This window comes from Nycticebus coucang, chromosome 12 (genome assembly GCF_027406575.1).
Source record: "Nycticebus coucang isolate mNycCou1 chromosome 12, mNycCou1.pri, whole genome shotgun sequence".
Taxonomy (NCBI): Eukaryota; Metazoa; Chordata; class Mammalia; order Primates; family Lorisidae; genus Nycticebus; species Nycticebus coucang.
The window spans coordinates 61,852,876-61,880,051 of NC_069791.1; the positions used below are offsets into that span (position 1 = coordinate 61,852,876).

Genomic DNA, 27,176 nt, shown 5'->3' on the forward strand with positions numbered 1-27,176 from the left:
TCTCGGCCCAACTGCAGCCACCACAGGAAGCACTGAATGCAGGGCCCAGGATCCCCAAGTTGCCACTGCTGGGGGCCTCCTAGCCTGACCCCCAGACATGAAATCAACCCAGAACCCTTGGTTCCTGGGAGGAAGCTGCCTGAATTCAAAGTGAGTCACCAACCAGCCGCTGATTCAGCCACCCTACGCAGGGGAGGTGGGGCTGGGACTGTCCATGGTCTGTAGGGGCTCTGGCCAAGGTAGGTCACTAAAGGCCAGCTTATCCCAGCAGGGTGTGTGGGGTGAATGCCATTGTTTGGTCCAGGGCCCTGTTGACCCTCTTCTTTTCAGTAATGATCTCATCTCTCCACACCATTTTGATGGGTCATTACACCATTTTACTGATGGGAAGCTGAAGTTCAAAGCCCATGTTAGGCAGAGCTGGATATGGAGGCCAGGACAGCCCCAGGTCAAATTACTAGGCCTAGAATTGCTGGCAGCAGAGGGTACCTAGCTTCTGGACTCAGGAGAATCTGTCCTTGCCCAGAGTTTTAGCCTCTAGGAAATTGTCTCTCTGGAAGGAGCTAAGCCATCTCCCAGCTGTCAGGATGTGTGAAAAGAGCTCAGAACTATAAAAAGGAATTAATAAATAAACAATTGAAGAAGTGATGGAAAAATTTCACCAATGAATAAATGAACAGATGAACTACTGAATGAACAAAATCTTCATGAATGAGTGAACAAATGAATTTGTGAAAAAAATGAAGGGACAAGTGAAGAAATGAATGAGTGAACAAATGAATAGCTGGATAAGCACATCCACAGATATGAACGAGTGAGCAAACACATGCCCAGGCATGGTGGTCTAACAAGCGTCTGAACTCTCCTGTTCTGCCTTCCCTGCGTGGCCAAACTGCCCATAGGGTGGACCCTTGACCCCGTGGCCAGCATGGGCAGACGCCAGACTGAAACTGAGGTCCAGGTTCTCCACCCTGGATGTCCTCAGTGGCCCCAGGCCAAGTCCTGGACCTGTCCCAGAGCCTAGTGTATGCTGTGCTGGTCAGAGATCTGACCGGCAGCACCAGTAGGTGGGGCCCAGGCCAGCTGATGTTCAGGGTTCCCAGTTGAACCCATTCTCTAAGGAGCACTAGGCAAAGCTCTTCATGCTGGAGGCCTTGGTTTCCTTATCTGTTCCTTCCATAGGCAACAACACAGCCTTATGCCTCACCTGCAGGTGAGTGGGGAGTCAGAGTGTACAGGGCAGGCATGGTATCCAGGGCTCCTGGACTGCCTCCTTGGGTCTTCCCCATACCATAGCCCCTGGACAGAGACCTCACCTGTGCTCTACCTGGGCCCACCCCAGGTAAGGCTCCCAGGGTAAGGTTCCCAGGTAAGGGAACTACTTTGCTCCCTTCCAGATATATCGGGGGTTCCTAGATCTCCCAGGGCCTCAGGACAGAGAAGGGACACTGCCCTCAATGGGCAGCCTCAAGACAGTTCTAGGGCCAAGTGGTGCCAGATGCTTTAGGGAGTTCCACAAACATTGAGGGGCCAACTCGGAGTAGGCAATGATTTTTTAAAATAGGCTACTGAACCACAAAGTATAGAGAAAAAGATGGATAAATTAAACTTTAAAGAAAATGAAAGGGCAAGTCAGAGACTAGGAGAAAAATTTGCAATATGTGCATCAGATGAAGAAGCTGAATCCAAAATACCTAAGGACCTTTTTTAGCCCAATAATATAATAAGACATCCCAAGTCCAATAATATAATAAGACATCCCAATTTTTGTAAGCAGGCATTCACAGAAGATTTGCAGTCAATGCAGACATGAAGAGATGCTGCATTATTAGCCATCAGGAAAGGCCTGTTAAACTACAAGGATATACTGCCACAGACATACCAGAACAGCTAAAAGTAGAAAGACGGCTAATACCAAGTGCTAGGGAGGATGCGAAGCAACAGCAACCTCCCACACTACCGGTGGGAACACACAATGGTACAGCCATGTTGGGGAACGGTTTGGCAATTTCTCATAAGGCCACACACACACTTAACAGGAGATCTAGCTGCTCCAGGCCTCAGTATCTACTCAAGAGAAATTAAATCATATGTCCACACAACAACAATCTGTAATAACTAAAAACTGCTCAAAATCTAAACATCCACCACCAGGTCAATGGATAAACAAACTACGGCACAAACTATAATACATCTATCATCATAAAATAACGAAGTGGACAAATAGCAACCATGTTACTCTGAATGAAAGAACTTAGGTCCAAAAAAAGACATACTATATGGGGAAGATGTCATGTACATGATGTTCTGGAACATTCAAAACTGGTGGTGTCAGTGGCTACTGCAGAGGGACTTGGGGGATGCTCTGGGGGTGACGGAGGTGATGCACACTTTGTGGTGGTCACACATGTGTAGTCACCTGTGCAGTCAACAACCAACACACTTAAAACAGGCGTGTCTATGTAAATTTTATGTCAATGAAATTGAATTGAATTGGATGGAAGAACACGTGAAATTCAAATGCCTCTCCCTCCCCCATTTAATTAAAATACAGAGCAATTGGGTAGACCCTTTACCCAGTTTGCCTCACTGGTAACCTCGGGCTGAACTACTGCACAACCTCATAAGTAAGACTTGATATAGATGCCATCAAGGTGCAGAACAGCTGCACCCCACAAGGACACCTCTGTTACTGCATTTTAAAGTCAGACACACCCCCAGCCCTGGCTTCACTCCCACAATGCCGGCATTTCAAGAATGTCATGTGAGTAGACTCAGGCAGAGTATTTGGGATTGGCTTCTTTTGCTCAAAATCATTCTCTGGCAACCCCGGGCAGGTTGCTGGGCATTACTGAGGGTATGCTCCTTTATAGTGCTGTACGGCATTCTGGGGTAAAGATGCACCACAGTTTGTTTCATCCACTGAGGGACACCAGTTTTGTTTCCAGTTTGGGGCTGTATGAATAAAGCTGCTATGAGCATTCGTGTGCAGGCTTTGTGCGAGCACGTCTTCACTGCTCTGGGATAAATGCCCAAGAATGCGACTGCTGTGTTGTATGGTAATCACATGCTTAGTTTTAGTTTTTTGTTTTTTTAAGAAACTACTAACTGTTTTCCAGAGTGGCTGCACCATTTCACATTCCCACAAGCCATGTTTAAATGATCTCGTTTCTCTGCATCCTTGCCAGCATTGAGTGTTGCTATTTTTAATTTTAGCCATGCGTATCTTATCATGATTTAATTTGCATTTCCCTGGTGGCTAACGATTGAGTTCTGTGAGCTCATTTTCCATCTGTATAGGCTCTTGGGTGAAGAGCCTTTCATGTCCTATTTGGATTGTTTGCATTTTTATTGGTGAGTTTTGAGTTTTTGGTATATTTTACATGTATGTCCTTTGTGGGATGCGTGGTTTGAAAATATTTTCTCCCAGTACGTCTTCACCTTCTTCATGAGGTCTTTGGAAGGGCAAAAGTTTTTTTTTTTTTTTTTTGCAGTTTTTGGCCAGGGCTGGGTTTGAACCCGCCACCTTTGGCATTTGGGGCCAGCACCCCTACCTCTTTGAGCCACAATTTTATTGAATTCTAATTTATCCAATTTCCCTTTTATGGATTGTGCTTATGATACCAAGTCTAAGACCATTTTGCCAACCCTAGATCCCAAAGATTTTGTCCTTTTTTACCCTAAGTTTTAGTTTTATGTTTTCATTTAAATTTGTGATCTGTTTTGAGCTAATTTCTGTATAAGATGTGAGAGTTAGGTCAAAGTTGTGTTTTATTTATTCGCCAATATTTATCAGAACCTGAATTTCCCTAAGTTTCTCTCCTTCAACTTTTCGTTCATTCACTCTGTTATTTACTCAACCATTACAGGCCTAGTCAGTGTTCAGGCCTGCGAGAGATCTCATGGCCCCCTGTGGGCCATGCTACCCACCAGCCCTAGCTTTGCTGCCTTGTTCAGAGGCCCAACTGGTACCCCAGACATGTCCCAACTCTTCCCAGATGCAATCTCAGATCTGGGTGTTCATGGCAGTGCCCACAAATCAGCCACAAGGACCACAGCCACCAAGAAAGCAGCAGAGCTCAGGGGCCCTGTCCCTTGGCCATGCCCGGGACACCTGTACAGGCAGGACCCCACCAGCATGGACCCACATTTACACTATAATGTGGAAATGAGAATGGTTGGGATGTGTTGCTTACCAAAGGTAGAAGGGTGGTTGTCAGGGCTGGGGGAGGGGCACAGGGAAGTGTTTAATTGGGTGTGGGTTTCAACTTGGCAAGCTGGAAAGTTCTGGAGATGCATGGTGCTGATGGTTGCGCAACGTGAATGTGCTTGATGCCACTGACCTGTGCACCTAAAAATGGCTAAAATGGTAAATTTTGTGTTATGTTTTACTACCATAAAAAAGAAAATATGCCCTTGTCTATAAAAGGTTTCAGACCAAAACCTTGGGAGTCGGAAGACGTATTTCATTGCACATTTAATAGTTCATGCAGCATTCAGAGCACAGGCAGAGGGGGCAGCGGGGCTCACAGGTCCACAGAGACACCCACAGGCAAAGGCAGGGCCGGGTGGTGGGACCAGGGCTGGATAGGGCCTGCCCTGTGTCACCTTAGACCATGGATAGCCTCCTCCAGATGTGCACAGCTGGAGCAAAATCGGGGTAACTGCACAATTTCACTCCTATTTTGGGGCACCCAGAAACTCCCGTGAAGCTCTCTGTTCTTATTTAAAGCTCTGGCCAGCTCATGTTACTGCTGTGGGACTGAAGACCTATTTAAGGGTCACATCAGTCACTGGTGATTTAGGTGTATGGGGCCCAAGGCTTGTCTGACATATTTTTTTCCCTTACGTCAGGAGAACAGAGGCTTGGATGATGAATTGCATGTGTCTCTCGAAGGCTGGGACTTCTATTGGACAGCAACTCAGAGGGGACTATATCTAATACTTTATCAGAATACATATTAGAAATTCCTCCTCTCCCACTGGCAAGGTCTCCATGAAGCTGCTTCAGGAAGAAACGGAACCAAATATTGTTTGAGTTTCCCCCCCAACTCCAAGAGAACAGGGAGCCACAACAGTACTCAATGGGTCTTGGAAAGTCACAAACCCAAACTATGTTTCTCTCCTGTTCTGGGCATCTAGCACAGTGAGGGCACCACGAGTGACCCCAAGGGTCTGGCGAGCCCAATCCACTGGGATGGACTTTTAAAGAAAGGTGAGGGCAACTTGCTGAAATCATGCCAGCTCTTCCCAATATCCCACAGGAGCATGGCCTAGGGAGGCCACTCTTGGCCAAGTGGCACTGGTCCCCAAGGCAGGACTCCGGCCACTCCCAGCCTAGGATCCAAAACGAACAGTCAGGGGCTCTTCCCACCCACTGTCCTCCACAGGTCCCAGCAGGGAGGTATGTGATGGGTGGGAGCAGAATGCATGACCCTCTGGGGACAGCCCCATTGACGTGATCTGCCCCATCCTTGGCCATCACAGGGCCTAAGGGCCTAAGAGCCAAAGTCCTGGCCAGGTTCTAGGGAAAAGTGCTACAGGGCCCCCAGATGACCGCCAGAAGGATGGGGGTGTCCCCTTGACGCACCCACAGAGGCTGACAAGGTGGGGTGCGGGAAGGAACACCATGGGCTGCTTCCTTGGCCCTGGGTGCATTTGGTTCGCTTGCCCTTTGTTTTTTGAAATGCACAAGGTGATTATTTATTCCAAACAGTGAGTCCCAGGAAGGGGCGGCCCCCACGCTGCCAGAAGTGAGCCCCGCCCGGCCCTCCATACACAGACACCACACAGGGCCACCGGGTGGGTGGGCAGCTTGGACGTGAGGGAGGCGGTGGCTCAGACGGTGAGAGAGATGAAGCTGTTGTACCGCTGAATGTTCCTCTTCAGGATCTCGGAGCAGGGGCCCAGCACACGCTCGAAGCGTGGCCGGTCCAGCTTTACACACTTGAGGTGTCCCCGGGCCACCACCGTAGCTGCACGCGGCCGGTTCAGCAGCAGTGCAATCTCCCCTGCAAGGTAGAGAAAGAGCAGTCAGGGGCCAGGGTCAGAGGGACCCTGCTCCTGAAGCTGCTCTCCTTCAAGGGCAGAAAACACCAACCAGGAAACCAGGAGAATCTGAATTTCAAATACCCGCAAAGAAAACCTTCTTAGGGTAAGTGTGGCCCACGAAACGTTCAGGATATACTTACACTAACAAATTATTCATTGTTTATTTGAACTTCAAATTCTAGGCACTTCCTCCATTTTGTTGCTGGGCAGCCCATCTATAGTGGGTACTGTGGTGTGCTGCTCAGGCCTCCCTCAGGACATACCCCCACTGCAGGAATGTCCAGGTCTCCCTCAGGGCCCAGGCCTCCCAGCTGTGGAAATGCCCAGGTGTGCCCAGGCCACCTCAGTGCCCAGTTTATTCAGCTGTGGGAACGTCCAGGTGTGCCCAAGTGTGCTTGGGTGTGTTCAGGCCTCCCTCGGGACTCTCCACCCTCCCCCCCACCCCCCCCCCTTGGAGGAATTCTGGAGCTCATGGCCACACCATGTCCTTTGCCCAGGACCTGCCCTATACGGTGGGAAGGTGCCTCCCAAAGGTCATGCCCTCTCTGAGGAAGCTCACATGTAGGTGGGTTACTCTTGGGAACCCAGGCAAGCCCAGGACTTCCCTGTGAGGGGACACAGCTGAGGCTTCTGTTGTAGCCACACTGGGGTTGGCCTATCCACCAATGGGGATCATTTCACCAACCCTGGGGAAGCCCTTACATGTCCTTACCTCAGGGCCCTTCCTGGGGCCCCAGTGAGATGGCCGCAGCCACAAGGAGAAACACCTGACTCACCGAAGTAGTCAGAGGGCCCAAGACGCCCCACCTCCACGTACTCCTCACTGGGGGAGCGGCGCTGCAGGACGGACGCGGTGCCCTGTGGAGTTGAGTCGGGAACATGTGAGGGTATGTGGGAGGCACAGGGAGGGGTCATCCAGCTGGGGGTCCAACTCCTACCTCCCGCCCGGCTCCTTTACATGCAGCCACTGTTTCTAAACTCATTTCCACCTTTTCTCCTCTGTGAGGGCACCTGCAGCAGATCTGAGCACCACAGGCACCTTCCTCGGACTACATACAGTTAGGCCCAGTCCCCATTTTCATTCAGATACACAGACAGCTCCTCCGAAATGGAAACCCACCAAGCACCCAGCACATTTGCCCAGGTGCAGGGAAAACTCTGGGGACATTCCTGAGGGGTCAGGATCTTTGTGATGGGGCTGCTAGGTTTTGAGTTGACCTTGGATTAACTCTCAAGGACTGGGAGCACATCCAGGCACAGCGAGTGCTCCCCAGGAACAGGGAAAAGCACTGTCTCAGTGTCATACACCCATGAGGCACCCTCCTGACCCCCCAAAACGGGAGCAGGTGGGAGGTTCTGCAGATTTGCCCAGATCAATGATTAACACCAAGGCTGTGGGCAGAATATCACAGGCCTGCTGCCACAGAATGCATTACACATTAAAGATTCAGCCTTCAGATGGCCCGACCAGGTTGGGGCAGCCTGGGTGGCAAATGTTCCTTAGACTTGACCTGCTACTAGCAGGGCCCAGGTATTGGAAGCCAAAGTCCGTCATGGAGAGGACACAGGCTGTGTCACACTGAGTCCAGTCTGGGCCATGTCTGGGCTGCTGTGAGACTTTGGGCAAGGCCTTTTCCCTGCCTAAGACTGTTTCCTCACCTGTAACCTAGGCATTGTCCCATCTACTCCTCAGGGCTGTCGTGAAGATTAAGGAAAGATGTCTGTAATGCAAGTCTGCCAGTGCAAACAGTCCATTTTTAACACCAAACACCTCCAGCAGGCATTAGTAAACATCACTTGCACAGTTGGCCCCAAAGCTTCCCAACTCCCCTTCATCCAGCCCCAAAGTGCAGACACAGGAGGTGCATCTGGGAGGCTGAGGCACTCCCAGCCTGGCCCTGTGGGGTCCTGGTGTGGTTCAGGTACCCAGCGTTCACTATCCCCAGCCCGGGCAGCTGCTCGGCATGAACGAACACATCATTTCAAGGTGGGCTCGCTCACCCCGGCTCACCCAGACCCAGCCTCATAAAATGCCAGCCAGGCCGTGCAGGTTAATGAGCAACCCCCAGCTCTCCACAGTCTGGGAGATGTGGGTCAGGACGCCCGGCTCATGCCCGTCGTGCCTGGAATCTCCAGGAACCAATTGGCAGGCCTCCTCACGCAGAGGCCCTGGCCCCTAGTCTGGCCACAGGGGCACTCGGCTCCTGGGCCTCTGATGTGTTTACGACTACAGCTGATGGATGGAGCATGACATGTAAACAGACTGCTCTGCTGAGCACCATGACCAGGCAGGGAGGGAGACAAAGAGAGGGCCCTTGCGGCGCCCACAACCCCAGTCCCAGCCAGAGTCCCCAGGAATGGGTACAGACACCACAGGGAGATGAAGCAGTCCTTAGCTGTTCCCCTGGTGTCCTAGGCATAGCTCTGAGTTCCATGTCGAACCCTCCAGCCTGCTCTTCCCAAAGGCCAGAGCTCTTGGCTTCCCAACCTCTGCTGCCCCAAGAATTCTACGCAATGACCCGGAGCAGGGCTGAGAGGGGTCTAGAGCCGGCAGGCCCTGCACACATGAGAACAGCCATGAGAGGCATTATTTGCTTGACAGCCTGTTGCCTTGACTTCATTTAACACTTATACATGGTACCTTTTTATGTATTACATATACAAATTGTGTTCATTTCATTTTTAGCAACTTTCTGTTTTATAATTGGGGCCATTTTCCTCCTAGAATCTGAGTGATGGACCTGAAGTCTTCTGGTTTACAGAAGACCCCATTGAAACTTGGGCTTAGATCAACATTCAGACACTATTGACTCCAAGTAGCAAAAACCCAAATGAGTTTCCTTGAGTCTGACACAGATGACCTACTCACGGAACTGGGGCTTCAGGGCTGCTGACTCAGGGTTAGGGTTAGGCTCAGGGATGTGTTGGGAGCCTAGGCCTATTCTTGTCCCTGCTCTGGGACTCCAGCCAGGTACCCCATCCCCTGTCACGTCTCTCACAGAGGCACAGAGGCTGCTGCAGCTATGGGAGTCGCTATATGCAGGGAAAGAGAACTCACATCTTCTAGCAAGTTTCTCTTCATCAACGGGAAACTTTTCCATAAGCTTCTGTGAATTTCCCCTCCTCCTCATTGGCCTGACCACTTGCTGGGATGGGGGAAAGGATCGATGGGATACTGAGGGCAGGAGGAGGCAGGCGTAGCTCACGGCGGGCCACCCACCATGGGGTCTGTGCAGCTGACGACCTCGTCACCATTTGTCATTTGTCACAGTGCCTGCGCAAAGTCACGTTTTCCACCCTTGGTCGTCTCTGGCCTCAGGATGCCTCACGGCTCTAGCTGGCAGCACTTCCTCATGGCAGTCTCACAATTGGTGGCAGCTAGAGAAGATGAAGTTACCTCCTACCTAGATGGATTTTTTTAAGTGTGAGCGTCTTCAGGCCAGACCCCTTCCCTAACACCGTGGACAGATTCAGTTTTCAAACCTCTGCTGTCTGCCTCACCACTGTCCAGCAGCTGCTGCATCCAGGACTTTACATGCCTGCTTCACAGGTGAGAACCCAGAGATGTTATACAATTTGGCCACGGCCACACAGAGGCAGCGCTGGGGCTGAGGATGGAGCCCAGGACGTGTGAACTTGCTACAAGGTCACGCTGCCCTTGGATACCTGGTGCCTCTTTCTCAGGCAGCTTGGCAGCCAGGTGCAAGCTGTGTTCACTCCCAGTCCCCCAGAGGCTCCTCTCAGAAAGCACCTGCTTTGGCTCAGGCTATGAGGAAGCACAGCCACTACCATGCCCTCATGACTCCCCACAATGGCATCTGCTGCAGGGATGCTCAGTTTCTGTCATTCTGAACACCCAGGTGCCATCCACCCACCCAGCCTGTAACCCCGCAGCCTTTGCGAGACCACCAGCAAGCCTGAACATGAGAGAACACCACTCTCATGTTCATTCATAAAGATCCACTGACACCCATTGTGTGCCGGGCACTGTGTAAGGCACAGAGGAAATCTCTAGAGACCGACTGCTCAGGGCCGCATCCATGGCCGACACCCTTCCCAGCCCCAGTCACTCCTGATGGCTCCACCAACACTTTGCTATATGTGATTTGCATCAAATGAATGAAGCCTCCCACTGGCATCTATTGTATAATCAGGAGAGCACTTAGGAGCATGTGGGATGCAGTCAAGTCTTTTGAAATACTATTTTCAAAGAGGGGATAAAATGTGGTCAATATGTGTAACAATCTTCTGCAAAGGAGCCATCTCCATTTTGGAATTTCTATACTTAGGCATTGCTATGGGCCCCACCCTGGTGTGAGAGGGAGGCACCTGGTGTCTGCCCAAGTGTTAGTCCAGAGACCCCATGAGCACCAGGCACACCAACCGCCCATGTTTGTGGCTAAGTTCATCCTCTCTCCAAATGCAGTACAGCTGTCTTGAGCTCAGACCACCATGTTTTGGGGATGGGGGCCTAGCATCTGCCCCAGGGGAGATGGGAAGCCTAGGTCATTAAAGACAGAGGCACCTCACTCTGCTCCTAGGATACTAAACGGTGTCATGCAAAACCACCACATTCATGTGCACTAAACTTGACCACTCAGCCGCCCCTTGCCCTGTCAGCAGCAGGGCCCTCTGCGGCCTCTGTGCCCTCTGCCCAGCTGCTAAGTCAACGTGGAGTGGAGCTGAGAGCTCACTCTCCTCTCAGGGCTGGGTGGCCTGGGTTTTGTCCCCTTCCCTCCCTCTCCACCTGGGATGAGCACCCTGGAGCATTCAAATCCCAGCTCTGCCACTTCTCTCCAAACATCGATCACCCCTCCTATGACTGCCCATCTACGACTGTCTGCATGAGCCGCCACGTCTGGGAGCAGAGAGCCAGGGAATCGCAGAGGAAGGAGAACAGGACCGATCCGTCAGAGGGGCTGACCTCCCGCCAGCAGGCTGAGGACCGTCCTCTCAGTCCTCTAGGCTGCCCAATGTGAGACACACCAATGCCTCCCAAGGGCAGAAAGCTCCTGTTCAGCTCTGTTTCCCAGACTGCCGTGAAACTGGCACAGATGCTCTCAGGAGGATTGTGAGTCTGGATTTTTTGGGCTGGAAAAACATGCTTGCCAAAACTCTAGGTCATATTCCCCAAATTTCCCACTTACTGTTTCTAATTCAAATCTAAAAATAAACCAGGTCACATACCCACAGGGAGCAACCCAGGAGCAAGCACCACAGAACGTCACCACTGCTGGTGTCTGCCATGGAGGGATTACAAAGGACCTGTTTTCCCTGTCACTATTTTAGCTTTTAAACATTTTCTGCAAATCAAAAACAAAGTCAACTTTTTGATTTTCTACACTGGACTTTGCTAACGAGAAGACCTACCATGGTCTTGGTGTAAACCACCCACAGAAGGGGGTCTCCAGTCTCCCCAGCCCTTGGAGCAGTCCCTCTTGATGGCTAGAAACCTCAATTGCTTTGAGCTCTAAGGACCTTGTCCTGGTCAATCAGATCACAGAGCTGGAGGAAGATGGGGATGCAAGGTCTCTGCTTTAAGAGCCAGTACCCCGGGTAGAAGAGAGAGCCCAGGTGTGGATGGTGACCCCAGGAACCCAGGTCATGCACCTCACTCAGAGCTGGTGACACATCTCCCTTTTACTTATTCTTCTAGGGCTGTCTTCATTCATTCATCCAACATCTGCTAAGCAACTATGATGTGCCACGCGTGTTCCACAGCTGGGATTATGACAATGCATAAGGCAGATGCAGCCCAAACTATCCGTGTGCTGGTGGAGACAACAGAAGCAGGGGATCATCGATGAAGACCCAACCCAGACAGTGACTTTGGAGCAGAGGTCTGAGGAGCAAGAGGAGCAGCCCGAGCAGACCGCATGTCCCAGGCAGCAAGTAGGGGTTGGCACAGAGGCTGTGAGGGGAAGGAGCTTGCCCTGGGAATGGGAGGACACAGGCTGGAGCAGGGGCAGTCGGGGCAGGTAGGGGCTGGTGTCAGCCTCTTCAGGTCCTGGCATAAGCCCCAAGTGGTATAGGGACAACTCTCAAACACAAGAAGACTCAACCCAGGGCTCACACCAGGCATGTACCAGCGCTCAAGTTCACAGTGCTCACAGCCCAGGATGAAAACAGCCCAGATGCCACCAAGAGGAGGAGTGCGAGGGAACTGTGATCTGCTCCTGCAATGGAACATTACACACGTACCAGGGAGGGGGCAGGAGCCTTGGGACATGCTGTGAAGAGAAGGAAGCAGACCTGGGTGGCACCTGTGGCTCAAAGAGGTAGGGCGCCGGCACCATATGCCAGAGGTGGCGGGTTCAAACCCAGCCCCGGCCAAAAACTGCAAAAAAAAAGAGAAGGAAGCAGACCAAAGCACATAGGCTCCGAGTCCCTTTACATGAAGTATGGGAAGAGGAAAATACATTTATTTTATCTAAATATTTTATTATTTATTTATTTATTTATTTTTGAGACAGAGTCTCAAGCTGTTGCCCTGGGTAAAGTGCAATGGCATTATGCTCACAGCAACTTCCAACTCTTGGGCTCAAGCAATCCTCTTGCTTCAATTTTTCTATTTTTAGTAGAGACCGTCTTTTGCTCAGGCTGGTTTTGAACCCATGAGCTCAAGTAATCCACCCGCCTTGGCCTCCCAGAGTGTTAGGATTACAGGTGTGAGCCACCATGCCTTGCCTTATTTTATTTTTTATTTATTGATTTTTTTTTTAGAGATGAGGGTCTTGCTATATTGCTCCGATGGACTCAAAACACCGTGGTTCAAGCAATCCTCTCACCTCAGTCACCCCAGTGCCTGGGACTACAGGTGTGCTGCACCTGCCCAGCTAAGTAAATATATTTTAAAAGAAACTTAGTACCGTAAATGTCAGAATCACTTTCCATAAATTAAAAACTAAAAAAATAAACACAAAAAGGCAGAAGCTGGAAAGGTGTTGGACACTCCAGCCTCAGGAGGCTTCTTCCTGACATGACCAGAAACTGAACAGGCACCAGAGGCTATGGCCGAAGCCTAGGGTGCCACAGAGTCAGGCCTGGCCCCACGACTGCTAGCCAGTCCCAGGCAGGGCACTCAGCTTCTCGGGTCCAGCTTCCTCTCACAGAAGAGGAAGAGCCAACTAGCCTTAGAGGTGGGGTGAGGACAAACAACCTTCATTTCAGCAACAGCTCCACACACATCAAATTTGACAGATTGTCAAGAGGGTGGTGAACACGTGAGTAAATAGTAAGAGTAGATGGATGGCAAATTCCCGCTTTTAATAAATTTCCCAAAGCCTGGAAAATTGCCTCATCCCAATGACTTTTTCCTATATAAGCATGGTTTGCTTGTGTGTTTCTGGACTTCAGAATCCTGCACATGAGCACAAGCACAGCACACACCTATGCACACACAAACACACACATGGAGGATTAGACCTGCCCACGCCCAGAAAATATGTAGCTTTATGATTTCCCCCTGAATAAATGAGCCCCACAGCACAATAAATATGGGGAAGGCAATTTCAACTGAAACTCCCACCCAAATCCATTTCTGCCCCTAAGGCAGTGACTTTCCTGAGCATTCCTAAGATCACTACAGGGTCCAGATATTTTGGAGGAAGCTGAGCTGCTTCTCATTATTTGTAGTCTGAGCCACTTCCCTGCTAATGCCCCTGCCCGGCCACCCTAGGCCAGGCTGACCAAGAAGGTGCACATGTACTTCACACACACTGGGCTGCAAACTGTCCTCAGAGCAACTGCAAAAACACACTCTGGTTGGTGAGCAGCCCAAGGTCAGTTTTTATGCCAACGTTTAATGGCTCATCCATGAGGTCTGGGGCCCTGGCAAAGGTACAGCCCAGCAGCTTCTGTGGGAAAACAAGACGTTACTGTGGATCTGGTGCCAGGGCTTCACTAAAGGGAACAGGTGCTAACCCTGCACTGTCCCCCTGCCCCCGCCTGTGTACCAGGAGAGGCAATTAAAGCCCTGCGTGGTTCAGATTCTTCCTTTCTACAAATCTAGTTATTATCTCAGTTCTTTCTGAAGCCAGGTGCTGCCCATTAGGTGGACATAAAGTAGCTGTAAGGGAAGCTCCAGCAGGTGCTCCTGCAGCAGCAGGTGGGGGGGAGGGGGAGTGTTGTTTGTATCAGCTCCCACCATAGGGTGTGAGGAGCAGGAGAGGGGGGCATGTGGCCACCAGCTGGACGCACCGAACCCTGCCCTCAATGCCCTTCTGTGGCCCAGTTCCTCTCTGCCATCTGCTTAGAGAGCATCTGCATGTCCCAGGGAACCAGGGCGAGCAGAGGCCCCAGGCTGACACAGCTACAATCACCCCTGCTGCCTGCCAAGGTGGGGAGGGTGCCTGCCCCACGAGTGAGCTGCCACTTCTGGATCAGTCCCTCAGCACTACTCAGCCTCTCTCTACCTCTCAGGGTGGATGGGGGCCAGTCATCATTGCTGCCAGGTCCAGCTGGTTTCAACCACAAGCCTCTGCATGATGGCCCCAGGCACCTCCAGCTGGAGGGTCATCTGCTCCCACCTAATCCTCTGTCTACAGGCCCCATCCCAGATGATGGCCTCCTGCCAACGACAGTGCTGGGGATTCTGTCCCCTCCCCACACCAACCCAAAAGATGTGGAGCCCTGGCTCCCAGGGTCTCTCCCACACTGGGTCCTCCATCACTGCTCTTCCATCTGATGGCCACAGGGGATCCAGATAAAGCTCTAAAGGGTTCCTGACGCCCACAGATCCATCTGCTCGTGATGCCTGCGCAGACACCCAGACACAATTCAGCCTCCTACCACTGCACTTCCTCCTCAGACACTAACCTTCCTCCATGAGGCCTGGGTGCAGAATGCCGGCTAGGATGCTCCCTCCAGCTGGGACGCCAGACCCCAACCTGCCACTTCAGCCAAGTCACTTCCTCAGCCAGTTTTCACTCACTGGACAAATGGGCCCTGAATCCACCCACATGCCGACCAGGGCGCTGACGCCAGAGACCTAAAGATGAGGTTATGAAATCTCCACTCTGACTTAGCAGCCAGTCTGACCCTGCCTGACACACTGGCACCTCTTCAAGTAGCACCCGCTCCCTGGGACTGCCTACCCCCACCCTTCAGTGGCCAGGCCCCCAGGCCCTGTGGGTCTCTGTGTGCACCTGTGAGGTCAGGCTGCACACCTGGCCCGCGGTCCTCCTGTCCATGAGATACCTCAGCTTTTTTTTCCAGTTAGGGATGAATAAGCCTGAACATCCTTAGCAGGCTGCCTCTGCAGGGGCCAACCCCTCTCCAGAAGGAAGAAGAGAAGCAGAAAGAGCCCCTGCAGGGAGCCTGGGCTGTGGGCTGTTTACTCAAGAGGCCCCACCAGAACCTGCCAAAGCTACAGGTGTCCCACCCCAGGGGCCCACCAGCTGCTCTAGCCCCTGCATGCTGCAGGGCATGGGAGTGCGTCCAGGTGTGCGCACCCCAGACAGGGCCTGGCACCTGGAAAGTGCCTCCAGAATGAATTCATGAAAGCAAAGGGGGTCAGCTTCTGATGGGAGGAAGATAGTTAGGTTCCCAGCCCTGCAGCCAAGAAGGAAGACCACAGGAAGCCCACTGTCCCCAAGTGGCAATTCACTGACCTCCCAGTTTTGGGATCACATGTCTCGGAACTCAGGGTCCACAGATGACAGGTGTTTGCGTTCACCTGCCCAGGTGCCTTCCTGAGCCTTCAACCCAGAAGATGATTCAACATCTTCAGCAAGAAGGCAAAGGAGAACAAACCCACCACAAGCTTCATTGTATTTCTTTATGGTTTAGCAAGAGGTGGAAATATGGCAGGAATAATTCCAGATGCTCTCATGGTGGTCCGTCAGGGGTCACCCACACCCTGGGCTACCCAAGGGCCAGGATGGGTATGGCAGTAGTTTGGGCAGCTTTTGGAAGGTCTTTGGACCCCAAAGGCATTCAGCTTGGGTGTCTCCAGTAGCAGATATTTCTAGAAACTCAAAATCCAAAGGAGAGCACAAATGCTGGCCTTGCTACTAAGCAATTTGTCCTTCAAATCCAAAGGAGGACAGGTGACCACAGGCTGCAGCTACAGCCACTGCCACCTTCATGAAGCCCTCATGGAGCACCTGAGACAGTGAGGCCTGAATCCAATGCTGCCCCGGATCCCTTCACAGCCAGGTCTGAGACCACACCAGGGTACCGGCTTCTCCTGCCTGGGGTGAGTCTCATGCTCAGAGGGGCTATAAACATACATAAGAGGGTCAAGAGTGCCTCCCCAACAGAGGGCCAGAGAAAGAGGCAGAGGAAACTTCCCACAGTGGGCAAATTCGTTGATTGATTTTTGTTAATATTTTGCCCAAATTGCTGTTTCAAACTGCTTGGGTCATTGTGGGGACTTTCTGGAGGACTCACTGGGCAAAGCAGGCAGAATTTTCTGAGCACCCATGGAGCCACCTTGCTCACTGGAATAGTGCCAGCCACAGGGGTCTAGTCCTCAGGTGCTGGGCACCACAGACATACTACCTTACTTCTCTCAATTCCCCCACTGTAAAGTGAGATAAACTTATCCAGACTCCACCAGGTACTGGGAAATTCAGGAAAGGCAGTGGGTACGGTGCCTGCAGATACTGTCAAAGGCTTTATCACCTGTTGGAGTCTGAGGAGCACCAGGAGGCTGGTGAGGTCTGGACTCGTGAAATTCTCCTCTCAATGCATTTCCTCATCCATAACATTCGGAGGATAATGGTCACTACCTCAGAGATTCCAAAGGATCGAATGAGTTAAATATGAAAATATTTAACACACAAAATATTTAAAGCACAAAAAGTATTAGTCACCATCATCATTACCATTGTCACGTCATGACCATCATCACCATCACTGTCACCATCTCACCATCACCATCTCATTACCATCGCCACACCATCTCATTACCATCTCACCATCACCATCTCATTACCATCGCCACACCATCACTGCCAACACCACCACCATCATCACCATCACTGTCACCATCATCATTACCATCGCCACACCATCACTGCCAACACCACCACCATCATCACCATCACTGTCACCATCATCATTACCATCGCCACACCATCACTGCCAACACCACCACCATCATCACTATCATCACCATTAGCAGGGGCAGTAGCATAAGAAAAAGCCTTGGCTGAATAAATACAACATGGTCCATACATACAATGGAATATTAATCAGGCTTCATGCCATAGCCCTAATGAACCTTGAAAACACTATACTACGTGAAACAGGCCAGGCACAAAAGGACAAATCCTGTGTGATTTCACTTAAATGGGGTACACAGAGTAGTCAAACTCACAGGGACAGAAGCAGAATGGTGGGTGTTAGGAGCTGGGGTGGTGAGGAGTGAGTATAATGGCAGAGTTTTGACTGAAAAGATGAAAGATTCCACAGTGGAAGGTGGTGAGGGTTGTACAACGTTCTGAATGTACTTAATGTTACTGAAATGCATGCTTAAAAATGGCCTGTGGCTCAAAGGAGTAAGGTGCTGGCCCCATATGCCATAGGTGGTGGGTTCAAACCCAGCCCCGGCCAAAAACTGCAAAAAAAAAAAAAAAAAGGGCAAACATAATAAATCTTACGTGTATTTTACCACAATTTTTAAAAAATAAAAATTTTTCCAAAACTTCTGGGCACTGAAACCCTGGCATACATCAACCTCAGCCTCACACACTCCTCGGGGGTCATGCTCTGGGCTCCTACAGGTCCCCCTGCCTGGGGCGGGACCCTAGACTACTGTGTCACTAATTACCCCTTCCATCTGGACTCCTCACGTTCTCCTGCTTCTGTCCTGGTAGCACAGGAGCTGTGGGGTGTGGTGGCCTTGTGTTGTGCTCCTGAGGAAGCCACCCCTTCAAGAGCCTTTCCTTCAAGTCCTGCCAGCAGCCAACTCCAGGGAAGGGCTGCAGGTGCCAGGGAGCCACAGCTGTGGGACTGAGTCCCTGACTAGCGAATGAGACAGACAGACGTGGCCAAATTCAGAACACATGAGGACAAGCGTTTACCACTTGGAGCCTATGCAGGTGTGAAGATGTCCCAGAAGGACCAAAGCCCAAGGACCCAGACCCCATGACCAAGTCTGGGAGGAGGAGCATGGAGGGGCCATACTCCGACGCAAGGAATCCACAGCCACAGCAGCCCCAGCCCAGCTCAGGCGGGTGAACAATGTGGGGGTGCAGTGGCCAGACACCCCCGCAAATTGATTTGTCCCAAACTGTGCATCTGGCCAAAACATCCGTCTTTATGGCAACAGTCTTTGCACGGTGCTTAACTCTCCTCACTCTGGTGCCAGGAATCTGGTCCGGGATAATCCAGGACCTTGGAGGCCTACAGATACATTCCACATCTGTCTCGTCTGGGAACGCCCGCGCGTCGGTGTGCGAAGATACGGGTGAGAAACAAGATCTGGAAATGTCTGAGATGGGAAGCCCGGGCCCTGGGGGGCTTGTTTAGTCTCTTTGGGGATTTGGGGGTAGGGAGAAGGATGGTGCTTTTTATACTTTCATGGGAGGTGTGTTGAACATTTTATAATATTCTTACTTTAAGAAAAAACTCAGAAAATATCAAGGCAAAGGTGCCCGTCAGAGGAACCACACAAATGTCCAGGGGCAGACAGGCGACGGCACTATCCTTTCCTAAAGACATGTCAAGGTCACCATCTTCATCCACAAGTGGCATTTTACTTGAGTCATTGTTTGTAAGGCCCAAATTCAGAGTGCAAGAAAGCTGGCTGCTTCAGCCTCTCACTGGGTCCTCCCTACACAAGGTTCTTAGAGAACAGTCCACTGTGGGGGCCTCAGTTCACATGGGGACCTGCTGGATATAAAAGGCAAGCTAGATGCCCATGTCACTGTGGCATGGCCACTGCACTGTTCAGTGGGGCACCCCAGTTCCCTGCTCCACGAGCTGCTGGGCCTCAAGTCCAGCCCACCAGGAGAGGACAGCTAAGGTGTGCCAGGACAGAGCCCGTCTGGGGGACTCTCACCTACAAAGGGGGTCTTCACCAGGTCATGGGGCCTCCCCAGCCCCAGAACAAGGCCATCCTGTACAAGAAAGCAGACAATCCAGAGCCAAGTAGACAGGTGTTCCTCTCTGTGGGCTGGCTCCACTGGAGCCAGCCGGGACTACTACCCCAGTGGGGTCTGAGCAGAGGTGCTATGCTGGCCAGAACAGGGAAGTATTTGGCAGCCCAAGGACACCAGGCAGGGCGAAGCCAGACATGCTGTGTACCCCAACATCTCTTGGGCCAAGGAGCCAGCAAACACCACAGGCCACCTATGGCCAGACACAGAGGGCTCCAGGAACTGCCACTGTCCCCACAAAGACCTCTTGAGTGCATATGGAGCCAGCGCAGGGCTGGGGTGGTGGGCTCTGTGCCCAGTCTCGAGCCTCTGGAAAAGCATTTCTTCCCACCCAGCCCAGAGGAATGTTTTTTATTCTTCTGCTGGAGGAGGTGCGTCCGAGAGGCCAGGCCAAGCAGGCTGTCCTTCAAGGCACTCTGAGACCCCCCCAGACAAAGGAAGATGTGGCACCACCCACAGTCTCACCTGCCCTGTCCTCTCATATGGGGCCCATGCAACCCAAAGCTGCAGAGCCCACTGGTCAGGGGAGAGCTCTTGTGGCCTTGGCTCCTGTTCTTACCATAGCAAGTGGACTTTCAAACTCCTTACTCAGGAGCTCCAGGGTGTGTGAGACCCACCCCCACCCTGAGATCTGCCCCCATCCCCCTGCCAATCGTACCACAATCCCCACCCAGGAGATCCTCAGCCTCTGTAGGCACCACCTGCCATGGGTGACTCTGTTGTCCTTGCTGGGGTCAGCCACCCTCTCCATGTCCACCTTCTCCAGCTCACTCTCCAGTGCCTGAAACTCACCACCCCCACCTTCCCAGTCTGTCACCTCCACTCACACCTGCAGCCCATCTCTACTTGCAGAGTCTGTGCTACTGCTGCCTCAGTCCCTGCCATCCCCTGGTGACTTCCCACTGCTTGGGCTGCCTTTTTTCACAGTTTATCCCCCATGCAGGACACAGTGGAGACCCCTTGGCTGGTGGGTAAGACTCTCTCTCTCCTCTGCAAACCAGCCTCAACCACCTCTGGTGGCTGCTACCAGGCCCAGAGTGGAATTGGGCATCCTGGCCCCAGCCGAGCCCCCCTCTGACTGACATGCCCTGGCTGTCCCACAGCCACACCAGATCTTCCTGGAGGGCCCCCCATCTGAGCAGCACCTTCCTTGATGCCTCCCGAGCGCCCTCTCTCTGGACCTTGCTCCATTTCTCTCTAAGCCCTCAAGTGCCTTCCTCTCCAAGAACACTGCCCCCCGGGAGACCGGGGTTTGTGCCTCTTATCCCTATCACTCTCTCCGTCCAGGGACCACTCAGCACAAACCGAACCCTGAGCCTTATATGTAGCCCCACAGCCCCCATTCTGCTGCAAAACCCTCCCCAGGCAGCGACCCCCAAAGAGAGACCTGTAGGAACCAAAAGGGTGACAATAAAAGTAGTCATGGGGCAGCAGGTAACATGGGTAATGACCGTTCTAAGGTGTCAAACACAGAGCAACACCCCCATGATCCCCCAGGCCCCACAGGAACGCACAGGTTGACCCTGAGCAAGGTCAGGACATGCACACGAGGCTCTCAGTTGGGCCCTGTGGGTGTCTCCTTCCTGGGATCAGTGGATCTCAGACCATCTGCCACCTCCTGGTTCCGGATACAGCTCCCAGAGCAGCCGGGCTCCGAGTAGCAAGGAAACGTTCCCAGGCCTGAGGGTGGCTCTGAAACGTGGTGTTTTGCAGTTGCTTCAACATTGTGGACATTCATAAAATTAATTTGCTAAGAGAGGAGATAAATCCAATCTAGCGTTCCCATGGCAACACCTCCCAGGCTGCTGCTGCCCGTGTGGGAGCGGGCTGGGGAATTTCAGTCTCGGGATTTTTTATGGAGAACAAGCTCTCAGGGTCCAGCTGCCCCCAGCCCATGGGGAGGTCTCAGGGAGGGGAACTCTGGTGGCCTGGAAAAGCTCTAAATGTGGAATGTGGAGAGGGAACTCGAGCCACACTGAAACCCACAGCCCCCCTGCCCAAACCCTCCTCAGTTTTCCTGGAGAGCGGGATGGGGAAGACATGAATTCTGATGATGTCATAGGACAGCTGGGCCTCCCGCCTCCTGGGACCTGGCGCCCTCCACACAGTCTGCTCTCTCCCAAACAGGCCTGGGTGCTGTCCCTCTCTGGGGAGGCTGGCCAAGCTCCTGCCCTGCCGGTCCCTCTGCCTCATGATGCAGGGCATTGTCCCAACTTTGAGCTCCTTGGCCAGAGCTGCTCCCAGGCCTGTTTGGAAGAAAAGAGCAGCCCCCAACCCAGGATGTAGGAGCAGAGCTGGTGAGGAGAAGCGTGCACAGGCCAGCGCTGCGGGACTCCCACCAACCCACGGGTGTTTTCTCTATCTGCGCCAGGAGTTTTCTCCTAGTTTTACACTTGAGAAAAATGACTCTGTATGCTCTGCTGAGAATATTTTCCAAGAGCTCTGAGGATCAGATGTCTGTGGAGCTGGCAGCTGGTGTGAATGGGCAGGGCTAGGGGAAGAGGAAGAGGAAGGATGACCTCCCTCGCAGTGCACCCTGCTCCTGCACAGACACCTCCTCCCGGCCCACATACACTTGGGGCCCTGCAGCCAGTGCTGCTCTCCCATCACCACCAATTCCCAAGACACCTGGCCCTCAGTGGAGTTGGCCACGAAGGCCAGCAGGGATTCAGGGCACACCAGTTGTCTGCAGGAGCTGTTCCTCATACCTGCACAGGGTAAGGGGCTCCTCTGTGGACTTCCCACACCCAAGGGGAAACTGGCCCTGAAATAATCCCACCTCCCCACAGGGTGGGGCCAGGTACCAGCAGGCTGTCATTGAAGAACTTGTGGGGCCTTGGGCCCTCTTGAGCAAGCCCTGGCCAGAGGGTACCCCAGGCAGATCTGGGCAGTCAGATGAAGGAACTGGGTAAGGCAGGGGGTCCAGACTCCACTCCCTAGCAATGCGTAGTTCACCCACAAAGGGTGTCTGTGACCCACCAAAGGCACAACTAAGAAAACAATTTGATTTAGAAATCACTCAAGGAGGAGTGATGGCAACTTGGGGAAAATGTCCAACCCCTGAAGGCAGAGCAGGATGCTGGTGTCAGCTGCAAGAGGAAACATGGAGCCTTCTCCACGTACCACTTCAGGGAAACAGAAATGAAAGCAACCAACAGCAGAACCACAGCTTATCAGGCAGCTCGGCTTGGCCCTGCCCTTGAGACATCCTCGCAGGGGGAGTGGGCTGGTGCCGGGACTGACATTGCACCTGTAGAGCTGGGCCAGGGACACCAAGTTGTCAGCAGTAGCTGGAGCCCCAAGGATGCATCAGTTCTGAAGCTCTGACCCCTGTGAACCTGGGGATCCACCATGACTCACCAACTGTGGTGGAGTAGAGGAAGGGAAAATCCAAGTTGTCAAGAAGACCAAAATGTTTTGAAAGCCAACCCTTCCCTTTGTGGGTGACGCCCGTGGGCTGGCACAGTAGCTGCTCGTGCAGACATGCTCCCATCCCACCCTGTCCACAACCCCTGCTCCAGTCCATGGTCTGGGACTCTCCATGAAGGCCAGTGACAGTCCCCAGCCCCAAATCCCTCTACAGGGCCCTTCTTGGAAACCTCATGGGCAGCAGGTGCAGAGGACTCTGAGAGGGGCAGCTGGCACCCACCCAGCACCACAGGGGCACTCTATAGGAGCCCCCTGGACTTAGCTGCTCCTGACAAGCCACACAGCCACAGCAAACCCTCCAAGATAACCCTGGGAAACTGGGCCCAGCTCCCAGAGCCAAAAGAAACACAGAAGGTCAAGCCTCAGTCGCCAACCAAAGGGAAAGGCAGAACACAGCACATGCAGGAAGCGGCGCTCACAGAACAGATGTGCTCTTTGATGAGAAGCCTGGTGAAGGCGGCCGTGTCCATCACAGAGCCTGATGTTTGTGAGTCGTGTGTGTCCTCGCCCATGACCAGGCTCTCTGCTCCACTCTGATGTGGACGTGTCAGGTCACACGTGGTGCCTGGGGGCTCCCTGACACCACATAGCCTAGACTCAGAGAATGTGCCAGCTCGATTCTGGTGACACCCTCCTTGTCTTCCCAGAAACCCGGAGTGATAAGATGTGTTCCCTCCAGACGGCGCACAACCCTCTGCTGCCCATGCTGTGGATGTTTCAGGGACAGCAGGACATGGCATGGTGCAAACTCCACCATGCTGGGCATCGAGACACAAATGTGAAATCCTCTTTGCCCTAGAGGACCCAAGAAGCGGGAATGAGCCACCCACACCGTTCACAGAGCCATGGCAGGTCATGCGCTTGTGCCTAGGCCACCTGCAGGGAGGCTCTGCCCTAGGTCTCTCCCAGCATTAACCCCTGGGGAGAGGGCGCCCCCATGACAGGCACAGGTCCCTGGGTTTCTCACCCATGCAGGTTTTATATCTGCCGCCATTTTAGGAAGAGCCTCAACACATAAGGATGGGAGGGATCTGCGGTGGTGAAGTGCGAGCCATTGTCCACCCGCTCCATGAGGTATTCAGTGTAGGCAAGCAGGGGGGATAAGGGGAGGGGTCACAGAGAGTGTGGGGATGTGGGGGTATGGGAGTCATGGAGGGCACCGGGCTCATGGAGGTTGTGAAGGTCATGGGGGTAATGAGGAGGTTGGGGGAATGGGGGCACGGAGTTATGGGGTCAGGGGGCTGTGGGGTCATGGGGAGCATGGGGTCAGTTCTCTTTTCCAGAGGAAAGTATGTTTGGAGTGCAGGGGAAAAACAGGAGGGCAAGTCCACACAGCAGTGGTGCCCTGGGAGTGTCACCATCCCTAAGGAGACCCACCTCAGTGATGATAAAAAAGTCGTCTCCTGGCTCCCCCTGGACGACAATTTTTTCTCCATCGTCAAACTGGACAGGCTCCAGTGCATCAGCCACAGTCAGGCGCTCCCACTTCTCCAGGGACTCTGTGACAGGAGGACAAAGACAGGGTCACCAGGGGCCCGAATCTGGCTGCCAAGGTCAGCACAAGGCTGTTCTCAAAACTCGTCCTTAGGAAACACCTGGGTGTTAGCTTCATAAGACAGATGAATGAAGAAGCAGACAGCAGCCAGGGTCACCAGGCCAGCTCCCTGCAGCCCATCCCACAGGCCTGGCTGTGCTGGCAGTGGGTGGATGGCACAGTGGGGGGAAGGGGTGGGGACAGCTTCAAATACAACACCTGCAGCCAACTTAATGTAAGTAAAACGGGCTGAAAATTGACTCCAGGTTAAGTTAGTCTGAAAATACTTTTGTTATGTTCGAAAGAATAGAGCTGCCTATAGTTTTGCAGGTAAGAGTCCCTGCTAAGCACTACAGCTACTGAGTAGCTTAAAATAACTCTGAGTGGTGGAAGCAATCACCCATTCAAAAAGAACACCACTCTTCACGGACTATTCCAAGAACATGGAACTGCATTTATGTGGCATAATCAAGGCAGAGTAGACCTTCCATTGTTTCAGGTTAAAATATTTTATTCCAATGCCAAGTTTATCTGCAAAAGCTTGCAAATTCATCAACTCTTCTCTTGCCTTTCCTTCCCAGTCATTATCCATCTCTAACCCTTGGGAGAAAAAAAAAATAATGGTGAAACTTTTATAAGAAAATAATGACCACCTGATTAACTATTTCTTTTTGGCGAAATAAACTTTTATGGCCAGAAGCTAAAAATAAAAAGCAAAGCATTTATTTTAGATCTAGGTTAGGAAGAATATTTCTCTCCTTAAACACTCCTGCCAATACCACACACACAGAGGACAAAGCTCCTGCAACCCTGGGGCTGAGCAGATGTAGCTTGGGGAAGGGGTGAGGCCGCCTGGTTTGTGCCCCAATCCCAGGTAGGGCAGCACTTCAGCTCACACCTTGCTGCTACAAAATGCAGGTCCCTTTTGGGCAAAACTATGGCTTATGCTTAGGAGGAAATGGACACAGAATTGGACTGGCTATGAATTCAGAGCATTTTGTTTCTTGGTTTCCTGACAAGGTCAGTGATAAGAGGCATTTAATTTTAGAAGTCAGTTGTAGTTAGGAAGTTAATTTCCACATATTTAATTAGCAAGTGTGTTTTCTGACATTTGAAATCTGTAATATTCTAAGGTCTGACAAATCAAGATTAGCAACAGCTTTATCTCCCTACAACATAAATCTTGGGTGAAAACTGTCAGAAGAGACTATTATGTTGGGGCCGGGAGCAGTGGCTCATGTCCATAATCCTAGCACTCTGGGAGCTGAGGCAGGAGGATCACTTGAACCCATGAGTTCGAGATCAGCCTGAGCAACACCGTGAGACCCTATCTGTGCAAAAATAGAAAACAGTTAGCCAGGCATGGTGGTGCGCACTTGTAGTCCCAGATACCTGGGAGGCTGAGGCAGGATCACTTGAACCCAGGAGTTTGGGGCTGCAGTGAGCTATGATGATGCTACTGCACTCTGACTAGGGCAGCAGAATGAGACTGTGTCTTAAAAAAAAAGAAAAAAACTGTATGTTGAGAGATGGCAACTTTTTGGCCTTAATTTTTTAAATGTTTCAAGGCTGTGGATATTTCATGAAACACAAAACATCTGGGGGCATTTGTTTACTAAAATTCAGAATCTCTGTGCCTTAGGACACCACATGCAAGTGGTAGATCCTATGTAGGGAAACAAGGTGACACAGGCTGTGGGAGTCTCACTTTTAATGGTCAGTCCCTTTTCTGAAAGGCATTTTTCACACTGCACTGTGGAAGATGAGCAGAGTCAATGTAGGCAGGTGACCCAGAAAGTACCTCACAGGGGTCAGTCTGCAGCCTCAAGATGAGACAAAGCCAGGGCATGTAAACTTGCCCAGAAAGGGAGACCCCACCATGTGGGCTCAGGGGGCATCTTGTAGCTTCACCCCTTCCCATGTGGATTGTGCTGAGTTTGTGAAGCTTCTGGTTCTAGGGGCCGACCCTGATGAGAAGACAGGAGAACCCCAAGGGCCCCAGTGCACAGTTGCTGTTGCCAAGTTCCTAGTGAGGGGACAAATGCCAAAGTCCACAGCTCAGGCTCCCTCCAAGGCGTCCGCCTGCCAAAGCCAGCCACAAGGCATTGTCCCGCCAGTTACTTTTGGGGGGACTTTGTGCGGCTAATGGTGACTGAGAGGGAGAGGGGATTACAGTCTTGTTATTCCTCCGGAAGGCCGTGGAGAAGCTGGTCACACTTGGCAGCTATTGCATTAATCAAAGGAAAACAAAACGGGGGGATAGGAGGCTAGGCGGGAAGAGTGTCTGACAGGCCTACAAAAGCCAAGACACAGAAGAAGGAAACAACTTCCAGCCTGGGCCTGCCTGCTCAGCCCTGGGAGTAGGGAGAGGGTCTCACCCGTCACTGTGGCGGCAGTAAGACCACAGCTGTTACCATGACAGCAGTAATGAATGACTGACTCTGGGGGAAGGAGGAGGAGCTGACATTTCAGTGCCTGGTGTGCTGGCATGTGAGAATGCGTGAGTGCACACGTGTGTGTGTCCCAAACTTGCATGGTACTAAGAACTCCCCAGCCATAGGGAGAATGGGAAAACAGCCAACGTGGCTGCAGGTGCTCAAACAAGGCAGAGGCCATGCCTGGACAGATGGGGCTACTGACCTAGGATGGACACCTTGCTCAGGAACTCCTCGTACATCTTGCGTTTTCTCAGTGTGCTGCCCTGTTAGAAAGAAAGGAAAACACAGGGAGAAAGTGGGTCTCCAAGCCCGAAGCCTTCTGACACTTACAGGGGTCCCCACATGGCTGTGAACTCCTAGAGGGAGAACCTGTAAGCACCCGAGTGTCCCTGCAATGGCCACACATCTGTGTGAGCTGCCATGCTGCCCATGCCTGGCCCTGGCCCCTAGAAGAGACTTCATGTAGGTTCCTAAGTCCCTTGGCTGGCAACAGAGGACCCACCAAGCGTGGGCCAGCCAGAGTCCTTTGCCTGGATTTCTGTCTGCCAAAGGGGTGCTCAAAGGCTGGGAGCGGGAATGCCAAGTGTTGTCCGCCCCTTGCCTACTCCAGAACCCCTT

At 52.2% G+C, this 27,176-nt stretch overlaps 1 protein-coding gene across 2 annotated transcripts in view; it reads right to left on the minus strand.

Moving 5' to 3' along the window:
• Window positions 1–5,437: 5,437 nt before the first annotated feature.
• The window catches only part of PRKAR1B (protein kinase cAMP-dependent type I regulatory subunit beta), a 161,340-nt gene continuing 139,601 nt past the window's right edge, over window positions 5,438–27,176 (minus strand). For both annotated transcript variants that reach the window (XM_053554643.1, XM_053554644.1), the window contains exons 8-11: window positions 26,761–26,821; window positions 23,964–24,085; window positions 6,828–6,909; window positions 5,438–6,011 (exon numbers count right to left, since the gene is read on the minus strand). In XM_053554643.1, the coding sequence (XP_053410618.1) occupies window positions 5,839–6,011; window positions 6,828–6,909; window positions 23,964–24,085; window positions 26,761–26,821 (438 nt within the window). In that variant the 3' untranslated portion in view covers window positions 5,438–5,838. The remainder of the gene's footprint in view (window positions 6,012–6,827; window positions 6,910–23,963; window positions 24,086–26,760; window positions 26,822–27,176) is intronic.